This window comes from Rutilus rutilus (genome assembly GCF_951802725.1).
Source record: "Rutilus rutilus genome assembly, chromosome: 7".
NCBI lineage: Eukaryota > Metazoa > Chordata > Actinopteri > Cypriniformes > Leuciscidae > Rutilus > Rutilus rutilus.
Genome location: NC_140221.1, coordinates 8,899,718 through 8,919,917, shown reverse-complemented (window position 1 = coordinate 8,919,917; position 20,200 = coordinate 8,899,718). Strand labels below are relative to the sequence as shown.

The 20,200-nt window shown below is 43.0% G+C and overlaps 1 protein-coding gene across 1 annotated transcript; it reads left to right on the top strand.

The window, feature by feature from the left end:
• Positions 1-1,368: 1,368 nt before the first annotated feature.
• Positions 1,369-3,540, top strand: LOC311292945 (E3 SUMO-protein ligase ZBED1-like; the record flags this gene model as incomplete). Its single annotated transcript, XM_084412778.1, has 2 exons — positions 1,369-2,457; positions 2,992-3,540. The coding sequence occupies 2 exons, from the start codon at positions 1,369-1,371 to the stop codon at positions 3,538-3,540; spliced, it is 1,638 nt and encodes a 545-aa protein (XP_084268904.1).
• Between the last annotated feature and the right edge of the window lie 16,660 nt (positions 3,541-20,200).

Here is a 20,200-nt window from a genome sequence, read left to right as displayed (position 1 = left end):
CCGGGTTCCAAAAACATCAAACCCGACTCTTTATCGCGTATTTTTGACCATTCCGACCGCCCGTCTACTCCCGAGTGCATTTTACCCGAGACCCTATTTGTCTCCACACTCACATGGGAGGTCGAGTCGAAGGTCAAATCGGCCTTAGAAGGGGTAACGCCTCCGCCCGGTTGCCCACCGAATCGTTTGTTTGTGCCAGGCGGCGTTCCTAGGAGGGGGGTACTGTCACGGTTCATGGATTCATTGACTCGCCCTCGCTGTGTGTGTGTGTGTGTGTGTGTGTGTGGTATGAATGGGCGCGGCTCATCAGCACGGCTCGTTATCTCCGCTGATGAGCTGATCAGCGTCAGCTGTTTTGAATGAGAGATGTCCTATATATTGTTTGTCACCTCGTCCTGTCTTTGTCAGATGGTTGTGGAGGTTCTCAGGCTCAGCTCACAGTCTTCTCTCCTCGCTCCAGTTCCTGTATTCCTGTTCTGAGATTCGTCTGCCTGTTCTGAGGATCGGACGCGAGTTCCTGTGTTCCTGTTCTGTGATTCATCTGCCTGTTCTGAGGATCGTCTGCGGTTCGTCCGTTTGCCGTCTGCTCACTGAGTACTGCGTTGCCGAGTAGGGATGGGCATAATTAATCGACGATCGATAATTGATCGTTAAGAATTTCGTCGATCACGTTAATTTGTTATCGATTAATCTAATGCATTTTTTTATCTAATGCAGGTTGCGTTGCGTAGTGTGACGCCCGTTTCACACATACTCCGTTTGCAGTGCGTATGCGGTGCGTATTTTTTCCCGTACCTATGTTAACAGGTTAGAGCTTTCACACAGCACACGGTTGCACTCCGTCGATCCGTTCCAGGTGCGGTGCATATACAGCAGTGCAGCGATCGTTTCCGCACCGAGTCTATTTTTGCTATTTTTTGTGTTTAAACGTGAATACGTCTATTAAAGTGTATATATGTATACAAAGAGAATCCAATGCTGAGAAAACTTTTTTTTTTTAAATAAAATTTGCTGATAACTTATGGATTTGAAATTATGTGTTTGTGGTACAGTCGGATCAGTTACGCACTGCAAACGCAGCTTATGTGAAAGCACTTTAGCGCGTGCTGCTCCTGCACCGCATATGCACTGCACACGGAGTAGGCCTATGTGTGAAACGGGCGTGAGTCTTGAAGCAATTAAATGAATTTCACTGTGTGGCAGCAATTAAACATTTTACCACCCGGGGGCAATATTAAACACCATACTCGGTTATCTGTGATCTTCCGTTCTGATTTCAAAATAATCATGAAGAGGTCACGGCGAAGTGCGGCGTGGGACCATTTTGATTTAAAAGGCGAAATAGTTCACTGCAAACATTGCGATGCAATGTATAAATACAACACAGCCACGACTCAGATGATGTACCACTTAAATAAAGTGCATCCGTCCCTGGTCTGTGGCGGTGCATCCAGCTCTCAGTCTCACTCTCAACCTAGCATCAAGTCGGCGTTTGCACGGACTCGGAGCTGTGATGCACAACGAGCAGAGAAAATTACCCAAGGGATCTGCAAGTTCATTGAGATGGATATTCTGCCCTTAAGTATTGTTGAGGGCAATGGTTTTCGAGAACTGATACATTTATTGGAACCAGCATATCAAATTCCATCACGACGTACCATCACTAGACTGGTAGAAACCCACTACGAAGAACGAAAGCAGCAGCTGTTAAAAGAATTGAGCAAAGCTGACAGAGTTGCTCTAACTACAGACTGCTGGACCGCTTTAACAGCTGAGAGCTACATCACCATAACCTGCCACTACATCAGTGATGACTGGCAAATGAACTCAGCGGTCCTGCTCACAGAAAGCCTGCCAGGCCGGCATACAGCTGAAGGCCGAGTTATTGCATGCGTTCATGACAACGCGGCCAATATTGTAGCTGCCAACAGTCCCACCAGAGTGCCCTGGATTTCCGTTGCCTGCTTTGCACACACCCTCCAGTTGGCCATAAATGACGGATTTGCACTGTATCTTTATCGGGTAATATCAGCGGCTAGTAAACTCGTTAGCCACTTTAATCACAGCACTACAGCAACCAAAGCGCTGCAAAAGAAACAGGAGCAAATGGGCATCGCAACTCACCGGCTTACCCAGTCGTGTAAAACACGGTGGAACTCCGTATGCGAGATGTTTGATCGGCTGGTGGAGCAGCGGTGGGCTGTTGTTGCTGTGCTGTCGGACCGAACCGTGACCAAGCTTCAAGATGCCAGGATCCTGGAGTTGAAGGATGAGTACTGGCAGCTGATGGAGGACACACAGCCCGTGCTGTCAGCACTTAAATGTGCCACCACGGTTATGTCTGCAGAGAAAGACGTCTCCATCTCGAACACTTATCCCGTCACCTTCGGCCTCATCAACATCCACCTCATGCGCAGTGAAGGAGACGGGCCCAGACTCATCGAATTCAAGACAAAAGTGCGTTCCTCTCTCATCCAACGAATGAATGTAAGCTAAACTTTTTATCTTAGTTTACATATACATAATTACATGGATACTTTCCTGTTATCTGCGTCTTACCTTTTTAGATTTAAGCAATAAGCCCCTCGAAGAATAAAACTGTTACTCCATACAAATATTTATTTTAATATTTATTTTATTCATAAAATAAACAAAAAATATAACGTTATTATAACACATGTAGCCTATTCGTTTATTCGTTACCTATTTAGATTTAAGCAATAAGCCCCGCGAAGAATAAAACTGTTACTCCATAAAAATATTCATTTTAATATTTATTTTATTCATAAAATAAATAATAAAAATATAACGTTATTATTACACATTTATTCGTTACCTATTTCGATTTAAGCAATAAGCCCCGCGAAGAATAAAACTATTACTCTTACTCCATAAAAATATTCATTTTAATATTTATTTTATGAATAAAATAAACAACAAAAAAAATACAACGTTTTCTGATTATTGATTCCCTATCATGTATTTATACAGATTGAGGCTGGTGAGTTTGTGTCATTCGCCCCCATGATCTCATCAATGCTGGACCCTCGTCACAAACACCTGGGCTTTCTTACACCAACACAGAGACTGACTGCTAATGTGAAACTGGTTGAACTGGGAGAGGCGGTGGGGACCGATAGGGCGGCTATCCAACAGGCTGGGGGAGTCGAGGATGCGTTGTCTGACACGGGCGAGGGGAGCGCAAACACTGAAGTCGCGACCTCCCAGTCATCTGCTATGGCACAACTCCTTGGGGATCATTATACCACTCAATGTGAGGCTGGTATTGAAGCAGAACTTCAGAACTTTCTGAGGGAGACTCCCCCACCCCTGAATTGCACACCTACAGACTGGTGGAAAGTGAACGGAATAAGGTTCCCCGCGCTGGCCAAGTTAGCGCGGAGGTACCTGTGCATCCCGGCAACGTCAGTCCCCTCAGAGCGGGTGTTTTCGGCGGCTGGACTGACGGTCACCAGGTTGCGGTCGCGTCTGACCCCAGATCATGTCAACATGCTCTTGTTTCTCAACAAAAATAAGTAACGTTAGACTGGTGCAGAAGTTGTATGTGATTGCAAGTTACTAAAGTTAGTTATTTTTCACTAGCCTAACGTTAATTTGTTAAGTTAGCCTAATTGTTAGGAAGGCTAATAGCCTATCTCTCACCCTCTTTCTTCTGGCGTGGATAGTTAAGTTACATTTTGACAAAATCTGTCAAGTATTATTATGTTTTTTTGTTTAAGTTATAGTTTAACATGATTCTTTTTTATTATTATTATTTTGGAACAAATTAGGTCTCTGTTTAAGAACGCCGGCTCGCAGCTGCAGGTTCCGCTGCTTTAGAGCACCGCATATATGTTCGGTTTGTCTAACTGAACGTAGTTTAACTGTCTGCCACAAGTTAATCTTGTAATAAAGGTCTCATTGAGGAAAAACACGCTGTATTTTTGTATTCATTGCATTTTTGAATTATAGAAGTTAAATAATTAATTTTATTCTAAAAATATTAATGATTAATCGATAGTCGATCGTTAATTCTCCCGACGATCGACTAAGAAAATTTAATCGAATGCCCATCCCTATTGCCGAGCCTGTTATCTGCTGTCTGCCTGCTATCTGAACCTGCACTACCTCTATACTTTTGTGTTAATAAACACCAGTATTCACTTGCTATTGAATCCTTGACTTTTCCTTCGAGCCATGACAAATATATGTTTCAAATATATTATACATATAAATATATATATTAAAATATATCTTTAAAGATACACCAAAACTTTTGGCCCTCTAGCGGTAAAAAAAAACCAGCATGCATTTTGCAGAAGAACATTGTTTTTGTTTTGCCCAAAAACAAAAAACAAATTGTCATGCCCATCACTCGCTCTCAGTCACTCGGCTGTACGTCATTACTTGGGTTGTAGGAGTGCCCACTAATGGCGGAACCTTTGCAATAGGCTGAATTGGAACGTGCTAAACCCTTGATCACTTATAATCCACTATGGGGTTGATTTATTATTTATATATTTTTCTCTTACGAAATTGTTTAATGCATCATTCTATATGTATATAGGTGTGTTTGAGTTGTTTAAATAAAAAAATAATAATATATCATAGAGTTGTTAGTGGTGGGGTAAATTAAACGCAAAATACGTTGACGTCACAATCGTGTTGCATTGTGGTATATGGAGCTGCCTGAAGTGTACATATGAATTAGACTCGCTCCCTCTGTCAAAATCGAGGGAGCGAGGGTCTGTCCATATAAACTTGCCCTGTCCACTTCACGAAAGTGGAAACGCACTTCAAAATGGCGGCAGGGATTCCCCCGAAGGGAAGTGCTTCTAGAAGTTTGCAAGTGCGTGTCTAAAAGTTGACTGGAACGCAGCCCTGGTATTAGTCTAATGCCGAGTTCACACTGAAGGATTTTAGGCCCGATTTTCGCTCACCGACAGGTTTTGTGCGATCGCTGACAAATGCACGAAATCATAGGCAAATCGGTGCTCGTTCACATTAGTGACAATCACGCAGTGTGAATTATCAAAGACGCGGCGAGTCGGCGATTCAAAATCCTGCTGTGTGAATGTGTTCTGACTGAAAAACTACATTGGCGATGACCTACAGCCAAAGAGAGAGAGCGCAGGGAGGAGTTACCGACCAGAATATCAGTATTTTAATAGATATATTTACAATTATATCAAACAGAAACAAAGCACAAACAGTTGCTTGACCAGCTGCAACAGCAGCACATTGCAAAATGATTTATTTACCCCCAAATCTCTTTGCAGAACACACAATTCTTACTCCCCACATCTCCCCAACCATTTCCTCCTGCATAATCTGTTTGTTTTTTTTCTACTCCTTTTTGCCACAAATCAGTGCACAGACAATTTGGATTGAAATTGGTCTCTGGTCTCACGCACACGTGATCTTGCATTATTTCCTTATCGCGTGTGTTTGGTTGTGAAACGTAGTTTGTGGACCAGACCGAAGTTGACGGCGATTATTTCTTTTGTAAAGTCATGTAGTGTGAAACCCCCTGTCGCCGATCCATCGTGCAGTGTGCACACACCAGCAACTGAATGTTACCCCAGATAGTCACATGCAGTGTGAAAAGAGCAGTGACCTGACTACCATGAAAATCATGCAGTGTGAACTCTGCATTAGTTAAGCTGGGTGCACACTGTGCGATTTTGGCCACGATTTGGCCGTCTGAGAAACATTTTACAAATCCTAAAAGATTCCTCTGATCCTAGGCTAAAATCTAAAGTCTTTGATCATTAGTTTGACATCCCTTACGAAAAAGAAGTTTATTCAAGTGTGCTATTAGTATACTTCTTTTAAACTAAAAAATAAGAAAGTATACTTTCAGTATACTTTACTTTTTATGTACTTCTCAGAAATATACTTCAAATTCCACTTAAGTATACTCGACTTATACTGAGAGAAAAGTCTAAGTATATTTGGCCTATACTTGTTGATCGAGATATACTTAAAAGTATAATTAAGTATTCTAAGTATTCTTGGCTTGTACTTGTGTTTACTATTTTGATTGAGTAGCTTATTAAATACTTTTTTTAAAACATAATATTACACACCGTCTTATAAACTAACATGTTCAGGTTTATATAGTAACAAACTTTCAGGTGGAATAGCTATTTATTTGGCCTATACTTGTACTCAATCTTTTGATCGAGATATACTTAAAAGTTTAATTAGTCAAAGTATACTTGGCTTGTAGTTGTGTTAAAGCGGGGCTCAGTAGTTTCGGGATTTCTTCACTGTATTCTCGCTTTTTGCTCGCAGGTTTCTCTCTAGAGCTCCCCCCACAGCTTCGGAATAGATATTTGACAACACTGTTGTAAAAACTCGTTGGCGATTCTCAGACACCAGAGGCTAGTAGATCAACGACATCAAAGCAGATGGGACATTCTTTAAAACGTCTTCTTCATTCGGGTTCGAACAGCGTGAGGGAGCGCAATAATGACAGCATTTTAGCAGATTTCTTTTGGCCGTAAAGCAATTGTTTACATCGCGAGACCTGATATCACGCGATACTTCCTGACGCGGCGGCCGGCGGCCTGCCGGCTCAAAGTTCCAAGTGCGGATTTTCCGCTCACGGGCACCAGGGGGGTGCGAAACGACCACCATTCAACCCGAAATAAGTAATATAACCATTCCAATGACTCCGAAGCTGTTCAGTTAAGGTAAAAAAGTTACTTAGTTCACCTTTAACTCTTTTGATCGAGTAGCCTAAATATACTTTTTTTACATCGTTTTTCATATACAGTCTTATGAAATTTTGTTTGAAAATATTGATTCAAATATTGATATAAAACAGATATGTTTCTAATTATGCATATCTGAATTTTTGTGTTGGCTAGTCCACTGGTATTGTACATAGGAATTTACTTAATTCTACTTTACTCTTTGCCCTCCATTGACTGAATTTTCCAGCTATCCATGTTTTCACTGTTATACGGTAGGGGGCGCTATGACACATCTTCTAGTACAGAATGATCTCCGGATCAAAACACAGGAGAAGAAGAAGCTGAAACAAGTGATAGAAGATTGCTCACGCAAATGTAAAATAATGTGATCATCAAACATTAAACAGCTTGTAAATCAAAACTGCTTAATGTTTCCAAATGAAATGAAGCGTAGCCTAACCTATGAAGAGAGAACGACTGAAGCTGTGGGGGTGTTGGACTCGATCTACTCCATCTGTGTTTTTATCACGTTTCTGAATCTGATCAAGGCATAGTCTTTGACAAAAATGTGATTTTCTCAACTATTTTGTTTAAAATGTTGCTTTTCTTTATGAAACTTACTTACATTCAAGTGTTGATAAAAAAGGATGCAGGAAGCTAATAAAATGTTTTTAAAATGAAGGTACAGTTAGAGGTATTTTTCAAGTATAAAAAAATAACATTTGAACATAGTAGTATAGTAGGCCTACTGCAAGTGCAAAAATTTGTATATAAATAGTAAACTATAAGTATAATGTTTAGTTCACTTAAAGAAAACTTGTAGTATAAAACTACTAAACTAGTAGTTTACTGAGAGTACACTAAAAGAAAACTTGCTAGTACACTTGCGGTATAAAACTACTAAACCAGTACTGAGAGTACACTAAAAGAGCAAAAATAATATATAAATGGTAAACTATAAGTATGATGTTAAGTTCACTTTAAGAAAACTTGTAGTATAAAACTACTAATCTAGTAGTTTACTGAGAGTTGTTGTGGAAAAATTCAGTATTTCTTATATGCATTTGTTTTAAACCATTGTTAATCTCATTGAATCATGTATTTCTGTGAGTATCTTAGCAGCTGATGGAGGACAGGAAGGAACAGACGCAATAAAACAGATGGGCCAGGGAGATTGTAAGACCTGGGCTCGAGAAATGGTTCAGCCAGGAGAATACAGGGGTCGTTCAGTATTAAAGTGAAGCCCCATGCCCTCTCAGGAGGGGAACAGGAGATTATTTAAGTCATAAATGGAAGCCTTTTGGCTTCTCGGGGACAAAGAACAATTTGACCTGCCCAGGGGGGTAGAAGCCAGTCCAAACCGGTTAAGATATGAGGATATCAGTAAGGAAAGTTACAGAAACTGGGGAGGAGGAGTATAGTGTCAGAGAAGACACTATAAAATGTCTGTTTTTGTTGAGTCTGTTAGGTTCTGTCTTCCTGATACCGGGTAGCTGCGGTAACTGTGAACAGAATTCTCTCAAAGAATACATTTTTTTTCTCTTTATTACAATTTGCCTCTGAAAGTTTTCTTATGCCTTTTGATGCTGTTTGATTAACCTTTGAAAATTGCGATTACAGAGTATACTTCAAAGTTGCTACAAGTATTAAAATAGTAAACTACTAGTATACTCATAAGTTCACTTGCAGTACAAATGAGAAACATAATTATGAACTAGTTGTGCACTTAAAATTTACTACTGTTACACTTATAGTACACTTAAACATATACTTTTATATACTTCAAGTGGGCCAATTTAGTCCCAAGCGGTATTAAATTAGTACACTTACAAGTTTACTACTAGTACATATTGACATTAGTATACTTACTACATAAAGTATACTTACAAATATACTTGAACATTACTAAAGTATACTTCATAAAATTAACTTGAAGTATACTTTTTTTTCGTAAGGGATGTTCACCGACAGCCGATTAATGACTGTTGCGATCAAATTTTACCTCCGACAAAATTCTGGCAGTGTCAGAAGATTTGACTCACAGTCCAGTAGTGTGACTTCTCCTATGACGACCGTCAAATTGTTTTTCAAGACAAGCCATGACAAAATTAACGTTAGAGATTTCTTTGTAGCCACCATTTCAATCCCGCGTATAATGCAGCTCACTGTCACCGAACGTGTCATTGATGTAAAACTACGGACAAGTTTTCTTGCGTGCGTCCGTTTTAAACGCGTCTTGACTGCCATACAGTCTGACATTAATGACAACTGAGATCCTACAGTGTGACATGGCTTACAGCTATGATCATGTTTGTACAGTCTGACAAGCAACAATCGTAAAGGACTATTATAAATTGTACAGTGTGCACCCAGCTTTAGTTAGATGCTGTATTGTCTGTTTGGTGTTGTTCTTCCTGGATATTCCAAAGTTTCTTGGTTTTGAATTTAAAGAAATGTTTTCCCTGGATTCCAATCTCCTTTGTTGAGAGAGTAAGATACAGCGTGACAGATTTCCAGCACTGCCAATGCAAATGGCCACATTGCCTCCAAGTCCAAGAACTAACGCCCAAAGAGCGTTGCACTGTCCACAACTCTGGCATTGTGTGTCTGAGCCACACTCACTTCGGCTCCAGCCCCTGAAAACAGTCCAGTGTCGGCTCTGTAAGCCCAAAGAGTGCAACGCTGTCATTCATGGCCACGGCTATTTTGTGTGTGCACAGCCGTAGCCCTCCCGATAATTTTTTTTAATTAATTTTTCATTTTAATTTTAATGTTAAATTTCACATTGCCTCCAAATCCAAGGATTGCATCATTGCCAATGCAATGGTCACAATGCTTCCAGTGAGCGATATTCCTGAGTCCGTTCCATTGACAGAAATTTCCAATCCGTTCCAGTAAGAGAAATTTCCAAGCCCATTACTGTTATGAATGCTCCGAGACACGAAGATTGATCCAAACGCAGCTTTATTAAATAAGGGTAATCCAAACTCGTAATCCAGTATACAGGCAATGGTCAAGGCAGGCAGCAATAAACAGAGTCCAATAAACAATCCAGATAGGGGCAGGCAGAACAGAGTCAGAAACGTTAAACAGTCCAGGGTCAAAAACAGAAAACAAACACGGGAAAACCGCTCAGAAATGCAGACTAACAGTACAACAAGACTTTGCGATGAGTGAATGTGAAAACCAGGTATTTATGGTGTGAGTGAAACAAGGTGATGAGAAACAGGTGAAAGAGATGAGTGCTGATGAGTCCAGGCAGTGCGTTATGGGAAATGTAGTGTTTGAAGGAGTGATCACAGTCTAGTGTGGAGTGGCCTCTGGTGGCTCTCGAAGGCACTCCAGCTGGTGACCGTTACATAGCCCCCCCCTAAAGAGCGGCTTCCAGACGCTTTAAAATTGTCCAGGAGGGAGGTGGAGCGGAGGCGGATCCGGGGGCGGGATGGAGGGCCAGGTCCGTGGAGCAGAAGAGGACCTGGAGACTGCGGCAGGACGGAAGGCCAGGGCGGAGCAGGCTGTGCAGGCGACCAGGGCCGAGCAGGCGACCAGGGTGAAGCAGGCTGTGCAGGCGGCCAGGGCGGAGCAGGCTGTGCAGGCAACCAGAGTGGAGCAGGCGACCCCTCGGGCGACCAGGGCGGAGCAAGCTGTGCAGGCGGCCACGGCGGTGCAGGCTGAGCAGGGGACCACGGCAGGTGTCCATGGCAGTGCTGGCTGAAGAGGAGGACTTGGGCTGGGCGAGACCGGCTGAGGAGGAGGACTTGGGCTGGGCGAGACCAGCGGAGAAGGAAGCTTTGGACTGGGCAGGACCAGCGGCGAAGAAAGCTTTGGACTGGGCAGGACCAGCGGCGAAGAGGGCTTTGGACAGGGCAGAACCAGCGGCGAAGAGGGCTTTGGCTCTGGCTCGGCGGGCATGACACTTGCAGTCTCGGCTGGACTGGCGTGAAGTGCAGGCTCGGCAGGACTGACGTGAAGAGCCTCTGGCTGGGCAGACGTGACGTGAAGAGCCTCTGGCTGGGCAGACGTGACGTGAAGAGTCTCTGGCTGGGCAGACGTGACGTGAAGAGTCTCTGGCTGGGCAGACGTGACGTGACCGGCTGAGAGGAGAGACACCGGCTCAGGAACAGACAGCAGGGCAGCATCCATCTTGTCCGGAGACACTGGCTCGGCGGTGGCCATCTTGTCCGAAGACACTGGCTCGGCGGGGGCCATCTGGTCCGAAGACACTGGCTCGGCGGCGGCCATCTTGTGAAACGCTGGGCTGGACGAGACCAGCATCTCGTGAAACTCTGGGCTGGACGGGACCAGCATCTCGTGAAACTGCGTGAAACTCTGGGCTGGACGGGACCAGCATCTCGTGAAACTCTGGACCGTCTGTGGAGACGTAACAGGGCTCTGGTGACGTGGCGGTGGCGGTGGCCACTTTCGCTGAGGGCTCAGGTTCAGCGGATGCTGTGAGTTTGTGGGACCCCTCATCCATAAAGCCCACTGTGAGGCACCGGAAAGTGAGATCAATATATTGAATTAAAGTCCATTGAGGGGTGTTATCAGGCATGAGATAATCAACAATGTCTGGAAGCCCATAGCAAAACATGTCCTTCAGGACACTCTCATCTACATCCACCCCATGGCAGAGTTCACAGAACTCCTCCACATACCTCTCTATAGGGCGGTCACCTTGGCTGAGACGGAACAGACGAATTATTGGATCCATGGTAGGTCTGGATTTTAATTGGCTGCTGGATCTGTAGTAGGCGAAGTCTTCTGTTATGAATGCTCCGAGACACGAAGATTGATCCAAACGCAGCTTTATTAAATATGGGTAATCCAAACTCGTAATCCAGTAAACAGGCAATGGTGAAGGCAGGCAGCAATAAACAATCCAGATAGGGGCAGGCGGAACAGAGTCAGAAACGTTAAACAGTCCAGGGTCAAAAACAGAAAACAAACACGGGAAAACCGCTCAGAAATGCAGACTAACAGTACAACAAGACTTCACAATGAGTGAATGTGAAAACCAGGTATTTATGGTGTGAGTGAAACAAGGTGATGAGAAACAGGTGAAAGAGATGAGTGCTGATGAGTCCAGGCAGTGCGTTTTGGGAAATGTAGTGTTTGAAGGAGTGATCACAGTCTAGTGTGGACTGGCCTCTGGTGGCTCTCGAAGGCACTCCAGCTGGTGACCGTTACAATTACAGTCAGTAAAATTCCAGAGCCTGCTCTTGAGAGGGAAATTCCAGCGCTCAGCCCAAAGAGCGGTGCACTGTCCACAACTCTGGCATTGTGTGTCTGAGCCACACACACTTCAGCTCCAACCCCTGAAAACAGTCCAGTGTCGGCTCCAGCCCCTGAGTCCACTCCAGTGTTGGCTCCAGCCCAGGGCCGGAGTGGGACCACTTTTCAGCCCGGGAGTTTCAGGCCCAAGACCAGCCCACTTTTTCCATGATGGAATTCTAAATTAGCACTTTTTCCAAATAGGATAAATGAAGCAACAGTTCAGCTCTTACTATTGTGTAGTTTTTATTAATACTATGGTTCAACAAACACATAATATAAAGGTTAAACAATAATTTACTTAAGATGATAAGTTAACAAAAAAATATTCCACTATTCCACAAAGATAGGTTGATAAATTAACAAAAGCAGAAAGAAAGAAAGAAAGAAAGAAAGAAAGAGAGAAAGAAAGAAAGAAAGCATTTGAAACACTCTTCCACAAAGAGGCAAATTGAACTGTTTACAGCACCAACAGCATCTACAGCATCAGTAACCGCCTAAGCAGTGCACTGGTTTCAGCCACTTTATCAATAACTGTGTCGTTGCTTATAGACATGTGGATTTACTTCTCTGTGCACATCAACATAAAAGCTTTGTAGCCTATTCTTCACAAACTTTAAAGTTGAGAAGCTTCTCTCACATGCAACCTGCGTGATGGACAAAGTCAACAGAAACTTATATGCTAACCCAATCACATGATAAGCATCTGTGAGGAGGTTAAACTGTGAGAGTATTAAATGGACACAAATGGCACAGTTTTTGCAGGAGGAACAGGTCCTGCTTTCAAGTTCCATCTCTGCTTCTTCCATATATGGCAGTCCGCCACTATCCTCCTGACCTTCCTGTGTCACCTCACTACATGTCCTGACAGTATAACCTTCAAGAGAGGACTGTTTCAGTCTGTCCCACAGGTATGCCAGGCTAGAAAGCTCAGTTTGTAATGTGCTAACAGTAGCTCTGTCATCAAACCTAAGCAGACATTTGCTGATTTCCTGGAGTGCTGAGTTAGGGAGCCCATTTCTCTTTATTTCAGGAACGTTTTTGAGGTCAAGACAAGCAAAATCTCAGGCAAGTTTTGCATTTGCTGAAAACCTTCTATCTATGCTACCTGCCACAGTGTCCAGAATAACATTATGGACATTCACCTCAAAGGCAGAATCAGATGAGGCTACTGTTTCATCATCTAAAAGCTCTCCTGGCATTATTTTCTTTTTTCGGACACGCTTCTCTGGAAGTGCAGTCTGCACAAGTAGTTCATAGTTGTCCATCTCTTCCAGCTTGTCATTGGCCCAACTCATAAACTTATCAGCTGCCACTTTCACTCCCTCAAAGTCCCTGACATATTTTTTGAGGTTATCCTTTGTCCCCTCAACCAGATGCTGAGCTGACAAAATATCCACTCCGTGTGTCTGTAGGTACTTGGAGACGGGGGATGTATGTTGGAAAATGCGAAGGAAAGTTTGAGCAATAAGGATAATCTCATATTTCAGAAGATTTTCAATTAATCCCTTTGCTTTTACCCTCACTGTTGACTTCATACTTCCATCCTTCTCAACAGAGGCTAGGGTCAGCAGCAGGTCAACAAACAATGCATCCTGGGGATTACCAAAAGACCCAAAGACCTTAGTGAGAGCTTGATCCTTAGCCCACCACCTGGTTTTCCCTATTGGGCTCAGTCTCCTGTGATGTGTGTCCTCACTTGTCTCTTCCCAAGTCTGCATGCGTTTATAAGACTCCCTGAGGAAAACTGCCACATCATTTAGAAGTGAGAAGAGAGATGCACTCTCTATGACACTGCCTGTTGTGTCTGCCAGTACCAAATTTAAAACATGGGCATAACACCAGACATGAATTTGTGTTGGAGACTGTTCAGACAGGAATGCAGAGAACCCTTTATATGGTCCCTGCATATTTGCTGCTCCATCAGTGGAGTTGCCCACACACATGCCCATATCAATGCCAAGTTTGTCCAATGTGTTCTTTAGTAGCTGTGTCAGATGTTTACCTGTGGATTTTTCACAGTTCACCACAGCAACCAACCGCTCATGAACTACATCTGTGACATATCTGACAATGATAGCACACTGGTCCTTTGATGTGACATCTTGGGTTGTATCGATCTGAACCGAAAACAGTCCCGTCTCTCTAACCTCATCTGAAATTGTGCTCTTTATGACCTGGCTGAGAGCATCCACAACTTTCCCAACAATGTCCTTTGATAGCAGAGTCACAAGAGATCCTCTACCTTTTGCACCAGTGTCATGATGCTTCTTGCTCTGCTCAATACAACTGCTAATGTGCTGCTGAAGGCACAGATCATAACGACTCAAAAGTATTACCAACTCTAGAAAGTTGCCATGATTGACTGCAGTATCTTCTAGTGTATAAGCAGCCTCTGCTTTATCCCCTCTGTAACTAAGTCCACATTTGCCTATAACTTTTATCACATCTATTATGCGTTCCATCACCTGACGCTTCTTCTTCACCTGCTCATGATGTAAAGACATTTGTTTGTCTGCCAGAAGGCTTTTTATATCTGCCCTTTTAGCCAACAGTAAGCATCAGCACTGTCTCTGTGGATCTTACTTTTCTCATGCTCTTCTATCCGCTGATGAACATGTTTCCATGTTTTCATACCTCCCTTTATGAAAGGACTTTCACTTGTAGCAGGTGCAAATGCCAAACACACAGAACAATACAGTGATTGTGTTTTTTCACTGTATGTCAACCACTTGCGGTGGGTGCCATGCTTGCTGTGAAAAACTTTAGCTAGTAGGTGGTGTTTTGTGGGCTGCTGAGGATGGTAATTGAAAAATGTGTCTAGATCCTGTGCTTGAGGACGAGCAAAATAATCAAAATGACTGGCTTCCTCATCTACACTTGCATCTGCCTGTGCCTCTGGAATCTCTTGCAGGGCTGTTGTCTCACTGGATGCTGTCTCTATATCTGCTCTTTCAGCATCTGACTCGCCTATATTGCATAACAAATAGGACAGAAGGACATATACCAGGGGTGTCAGACTCAGATTAGACAGTAGGCTGGATTTGTTGGAATGAGATCTCATGGGGGCCGTCATTGCCAATTTTTTTCATATTTTATCTAATATGTCCAAATTTATTCAAAAATAATGCTTTTTTACTCAAAAAACATGATACCTACTCTCAGATAAATGAGGCCTATTATTAATCAGATGCAAATAGAAATATAAAACCAGGCCTATTTGAAAGAAAACAAGTTGACAAAAAGATTGAATCCAATATTTAGATTATATAGCATAACAAGTGATTTATAAGCTATTTTTTGTAGCCCAGACATTTTTGACCAGGAACACAAAAGGTGTTATAGGGTTTTGAACAACACCTGAGGGTTAAATAACTTTAATTCATATTGTTTACTCTGGTATCATCTCTACCTGTCCCTGTAGTCATCATGGCCTCCTCATTTTCAGCGGGGGACTGGCTTATCTGCTGCTCAGATGCTACAAAAAATAATTAGTAATTAAAATAAAATAATTAGTAATTAAAATAAAATAATAATAAAAAGTAATTTTACTGCATAACGTTACACAGATCAAGCTTGCGTTATCAATATTAAATTGCATAATATTTTGCTTGTGAATAGGTGGACAACGGTATTAGCAGAATAATTACGTTGCTAATGCTAATCATAGGCCAAACATTATCTCTCTTTACCTGTTGCCACTTGTGTTTGTCCTCTTGAAAATAAATCGGTAAGCTTAACACATTTGACAGCATCCTCCTCCAATGCCTTTCTTTTTTTTAAATCTGGCTTTTTCAGCCCCCCCTGGTCTCTTCCTACCATCCATCCTCCCTGAAGCGAACCGTTACGGTAGGGCTGGCCCAGCTATCAGTAGGCACCGGCGGTGCCGCGGTAGCCTTCCTGAGAGAAAATGATTTGGAAAAGACGGGCTTTGGACCCAACCAACTATATGGGAGGGGAGAACTCCTTCATATGGTACAACCCATGCAGAGGCTGCACGCTGCGGTGTCAGAATGCGGAACGTGTTTAAAAGAGAAGATAGACTCAAACGTGAAAAAAAAAAAAGAAAAAAAAAAAGTGTCGGCTCCAGCCCCTGAGTCCGCTCCAGTGTTGGCTCCAGCCCCTGAGTCCACTGCAGTGTCAGCTCCAGCCCCCTCCGTTCCAGATCTGCCCGCTCTCCCAGACAAGGCCACGGTCTCCCAGGTATGGCAAAGGATGCCGTCCCCAGCCTCCTTGTCACCCACCCTCCCTCCCCTGTTGGCATGGGCGGTGCTAGGGAGGGGCTAGCAGGAAGCATTTATATTCAGGCTGTATTCTATGGAAGCCCTGAACTGCATGGTAAAAAAAAAAAACCTTTCTTGTTATTTCTAGATAATAAGTCGTTATTTCAACGTAATATCTCGTTATTTGGACATAAGTCGTTATTTCGACATAAGTTGTTATTTCAACAGAATATACATATACATATATATATATATATATATATTAGTGCTGTCAATCGATTAAAAACTTTAACTAGATTAATCACAAATTTTTTCTGTGATTAATCGCAATTAATCGCAATAAAAAAAGAAATGTTTTTGTACGTTTTTTAATATATTTTATAATGTAATAATTTCACAGTTAATCAAATTAATGTAGAAACAACATAAAGACAGTATATTTTAAATACTTGTTTAATGGCATCTTTTTATGAATGAAGGCCAGTATTACTGATATTAATACAGCTAATGATTTTTTTTTCTTTTTCACATTTATTAGGCTTCAAAAATATAACAGTTTTTAATTTAAGTGAACTTAAAACAATGCTAACATAAACCCATAATAAATGTCATATTTATTCGTGCCCTTCCTGTCTTAACAGTTAGGAAATATACAGAAATTTAATAAAGTTATCAAAGTTATATGCAGTCTGCACTGCATAAACTATAAATTAAATAGTTAATCCTTATTAAAGCTACAAAAGTTATTTAGTCAACAGCAGTGAGTCATTTTCTCTGTTCCCTTTGTTCTTTAACTTTACTGACAGGAAGCTTTATTAGTTCAAGCGCGAAAGAGAACTGGATTCTGGCGCCCTGTCTATGTGTGTGTGTGTGTGTGTGTGTGTGTGTCACATAAGGACATTCACAGACAGCGCATTGTCTTTTGTCTTGCCGCGCTTGAAATGTTTAAAAGCATTTAAATGAATAAGAGCGTGATCATAAAATGTAAAGCTAGCCAACGGATGGCAGAAAAGACGGATGCTGCGTTAATTGCGTTAAATATTTTAATACGTTAAACCAGACAAAAATTAATCGCATGCGTTAACGCGTTAACGTTGACAGCACTAATATATATATATATATATATATATATATATATATATATATATATATATATATATATATATATATATATATGTATATATATGTCTATATGTGTTGTAGTCATATTTATTAAAATAGTATAATGTTTTTGTTTTTTTTCATCTATGTTGATTATGAAAAATGAACAGCATGAGTAAGATAGGATGCGCAATATATCGGGTGACATGGAGTGGGTCAAACATGATTTTGACCACTTCATTAAGTTTTGTTTTGTAGAAAGCCTTTCTTTAAAGTGAATTTCGTTTTGTATAAATTTTATCTTAATTTTAATCAATTTTTCATCAACCAATTGCCTGGATTTAATAAATAAGAAACAAATATAGCAGACAATATAATCATGACATGGAGGCGCCGGCGCAGTCACTTGCATTGCACGTGAACTGGAGTGCATCTCATCATAAATTAAACGAAACGTCTCGGGTTACAACTGTAACCCTTGTTCCCTGAGAAGGGAACGAGACGCTGCGTCGAGAATCGACACATTGGGGAACGCCTTCAGCGTGACACGTCTGAAGTCTGTATAGAACTAGTCCAATCTTGATTGGTGTTGCGTCATGACGTCACTCGTGACGTTGCATGTGACGGTGATGCGGAAGCTATAAAAGGACGCCGGAACATAAGGTCAGCTTCAGGGAGGCGAAGGCAAATTGCACGCCTCGTACGCTGAAGAAATAGTCTCTACTATCCACCTGCTGATAGTTTGCTTAGAAACAGGGGAACCCTTCTTAGGTGACCCAAAACACACAAGTAACTGATCTGACTTCCTCCAGCCTGAGGTTCTTCGAACATAGACCTCAAGGGCTCGGACCGGTGCATAATATGTAGCTTCGTTTGTTCGTCCGACACATGCGGTGGAGGATGGAGTGCCTGAAGAATTACAGACTGTGTCACATTTCTGGGCGCCTTAGGCATATAGCCAGGTCTGGGGTGGAGAATGGCTCTTACTCTGCCGGGAGCAAACTCGAGGCAAGAGGGAGCAACAGATAGCGCCTGCAGGTCGCCAACTCTTTTTAGGGAAGTAATAGCGAGCAGAAAGGCTATCTTCAAAGATAAACATTTCTCAGACACCTTGTCCAATGGTTCGAAGGGACCTAGGAATGGACGACAGGCCTTATCCTCCTAGCTCCACGAAGGAAACGTACTATATGTGGGTTTCTCCCCAAGGTGTCCACCCCTAAAGACGTGTGGAAGGCAGCTATGGCTGCCACATAGACCTTAAGCGTGGACGGGGAGAGCCCGTCAGAGAAACGACTCTGGAGGAACTCCAGCACTGAAGCCACTGGGCAGTTAACTGGGTCCAAATGATGTTTCTCTGCACCATAAGTTGAATACATTCCATTTTTATGCATACAGTTTCCTCGTGGATGGGGCTCTAGAGTTTAAGATGGTCTCAGAAACCTCAGTTGAGAGACCAGCATTTACAAGTTGGTCCCCCCCAGGGGCCAGACCCATAGTTTGCACAGCTCCGGCCGAGGGTGGAAATTGTGCCCTCAGCCTAAGAAAGAAGGTCCCTTCTGATCGGGATTTGCCACGGAGGGCCTGCAAGTAGAGTTATGATGTCCGAAAACCAAACTCGGGCCGGCCAGTACGGGGCTACTAAGCTGATTCCGTACCTCCGGACCCTCTCTAGAACCCCTGGGAGCAGAGCGATCAGGGGAAATGTGTACAGGCGTTGCCTCGGCCACGTCTGTACCATGGCATCCAGTCCTAAGGGAGCAGGATGAGTGAGGGAGAACCAGAGCGGGCAGTGGGTGTTCTCGTAAGAGGCGAACAGATCCACTTCCGCTTGGCCGAACTTCCTCCATAAATAACTCCACCGTCTCGGGGTGTAGTCTCCATTCCCCGGGCCTCAGCCCCTGCCTCGACAGGATGTCTGCTCCCACATTTTCGTCCCCAGAGATAAACATGGCTCTGACTGAGAGAAGTTTGCCCTGGGACCACAGAAGAACCTGATGTGCCAGTCTGCATAGAGGGCGCAATCTCAGGCCCCCCTGTCGATTTATATATGAGACCACCGACGTATTGTCTGTTCATACTAGAACATGATGGCCTCTGAGGTTCGGAAGGACATGTCTGAGTGCCAGAAATACAGCCAGCATCTCTAGGCAATTGATGTGCCAAGAGAGATGGTGGTTTTTCCACGAACCCCTGGTGTAGCAGCCTTCCATGACCGCTCCCCAGCCTGTGAGGGACGCATCCGTGGTCACTATTTTTTCTCTGACACAGTGCTCCCAAAACGGGGCCTGGGACAGGAACCATGGTTCCCTCCACAACGGCAAAGAATGAAGGCATCTGCGCGTTACTTTGATTGTGCGAAATGGGTTCCCCCTCGGGGAAAACCCTCTGGTCCTGAGCCACCACTGCAGGGCTCTCATATACAGCAGGCCAAAAGGTATCACGTTGGACGCTGCTGCTAGAAGACCCAAAACTCTTGAAAATGTTTGACAGTGATGGCCTGGCCTAGCTTGATACTCGTTACTGTAGTCAAGATGGTTTTTACACGAGCAGGAGACAATTGTGCCCGCATCGTGACTGAGTCCCATTCTACTCCCAGGAAAATAGTTCTCTGTAGAGGAATTAGTGAACTCTTCATGACATTGAGTCTCAATCCCAAGCACCTTAGATAGTTCAGAACAAAATCTCGATGTTGAACCACCATCTCCTCTGATTGTGCTAGAATGAGCCAATCGTCGATATAGTTGAGGATGCGGATGCCTTGAAGTCTCACAGGAGCAAGAGCTGCATCCATGCATTTCGTGAAGGTGCGAGGAGACAGTGCTAGGCCGAACGGAAGTACTCTGTACTAGGTACTAGGGCTGGGTATTGACAAATTTCACAATTCGATTCGATTTTGATTCACAA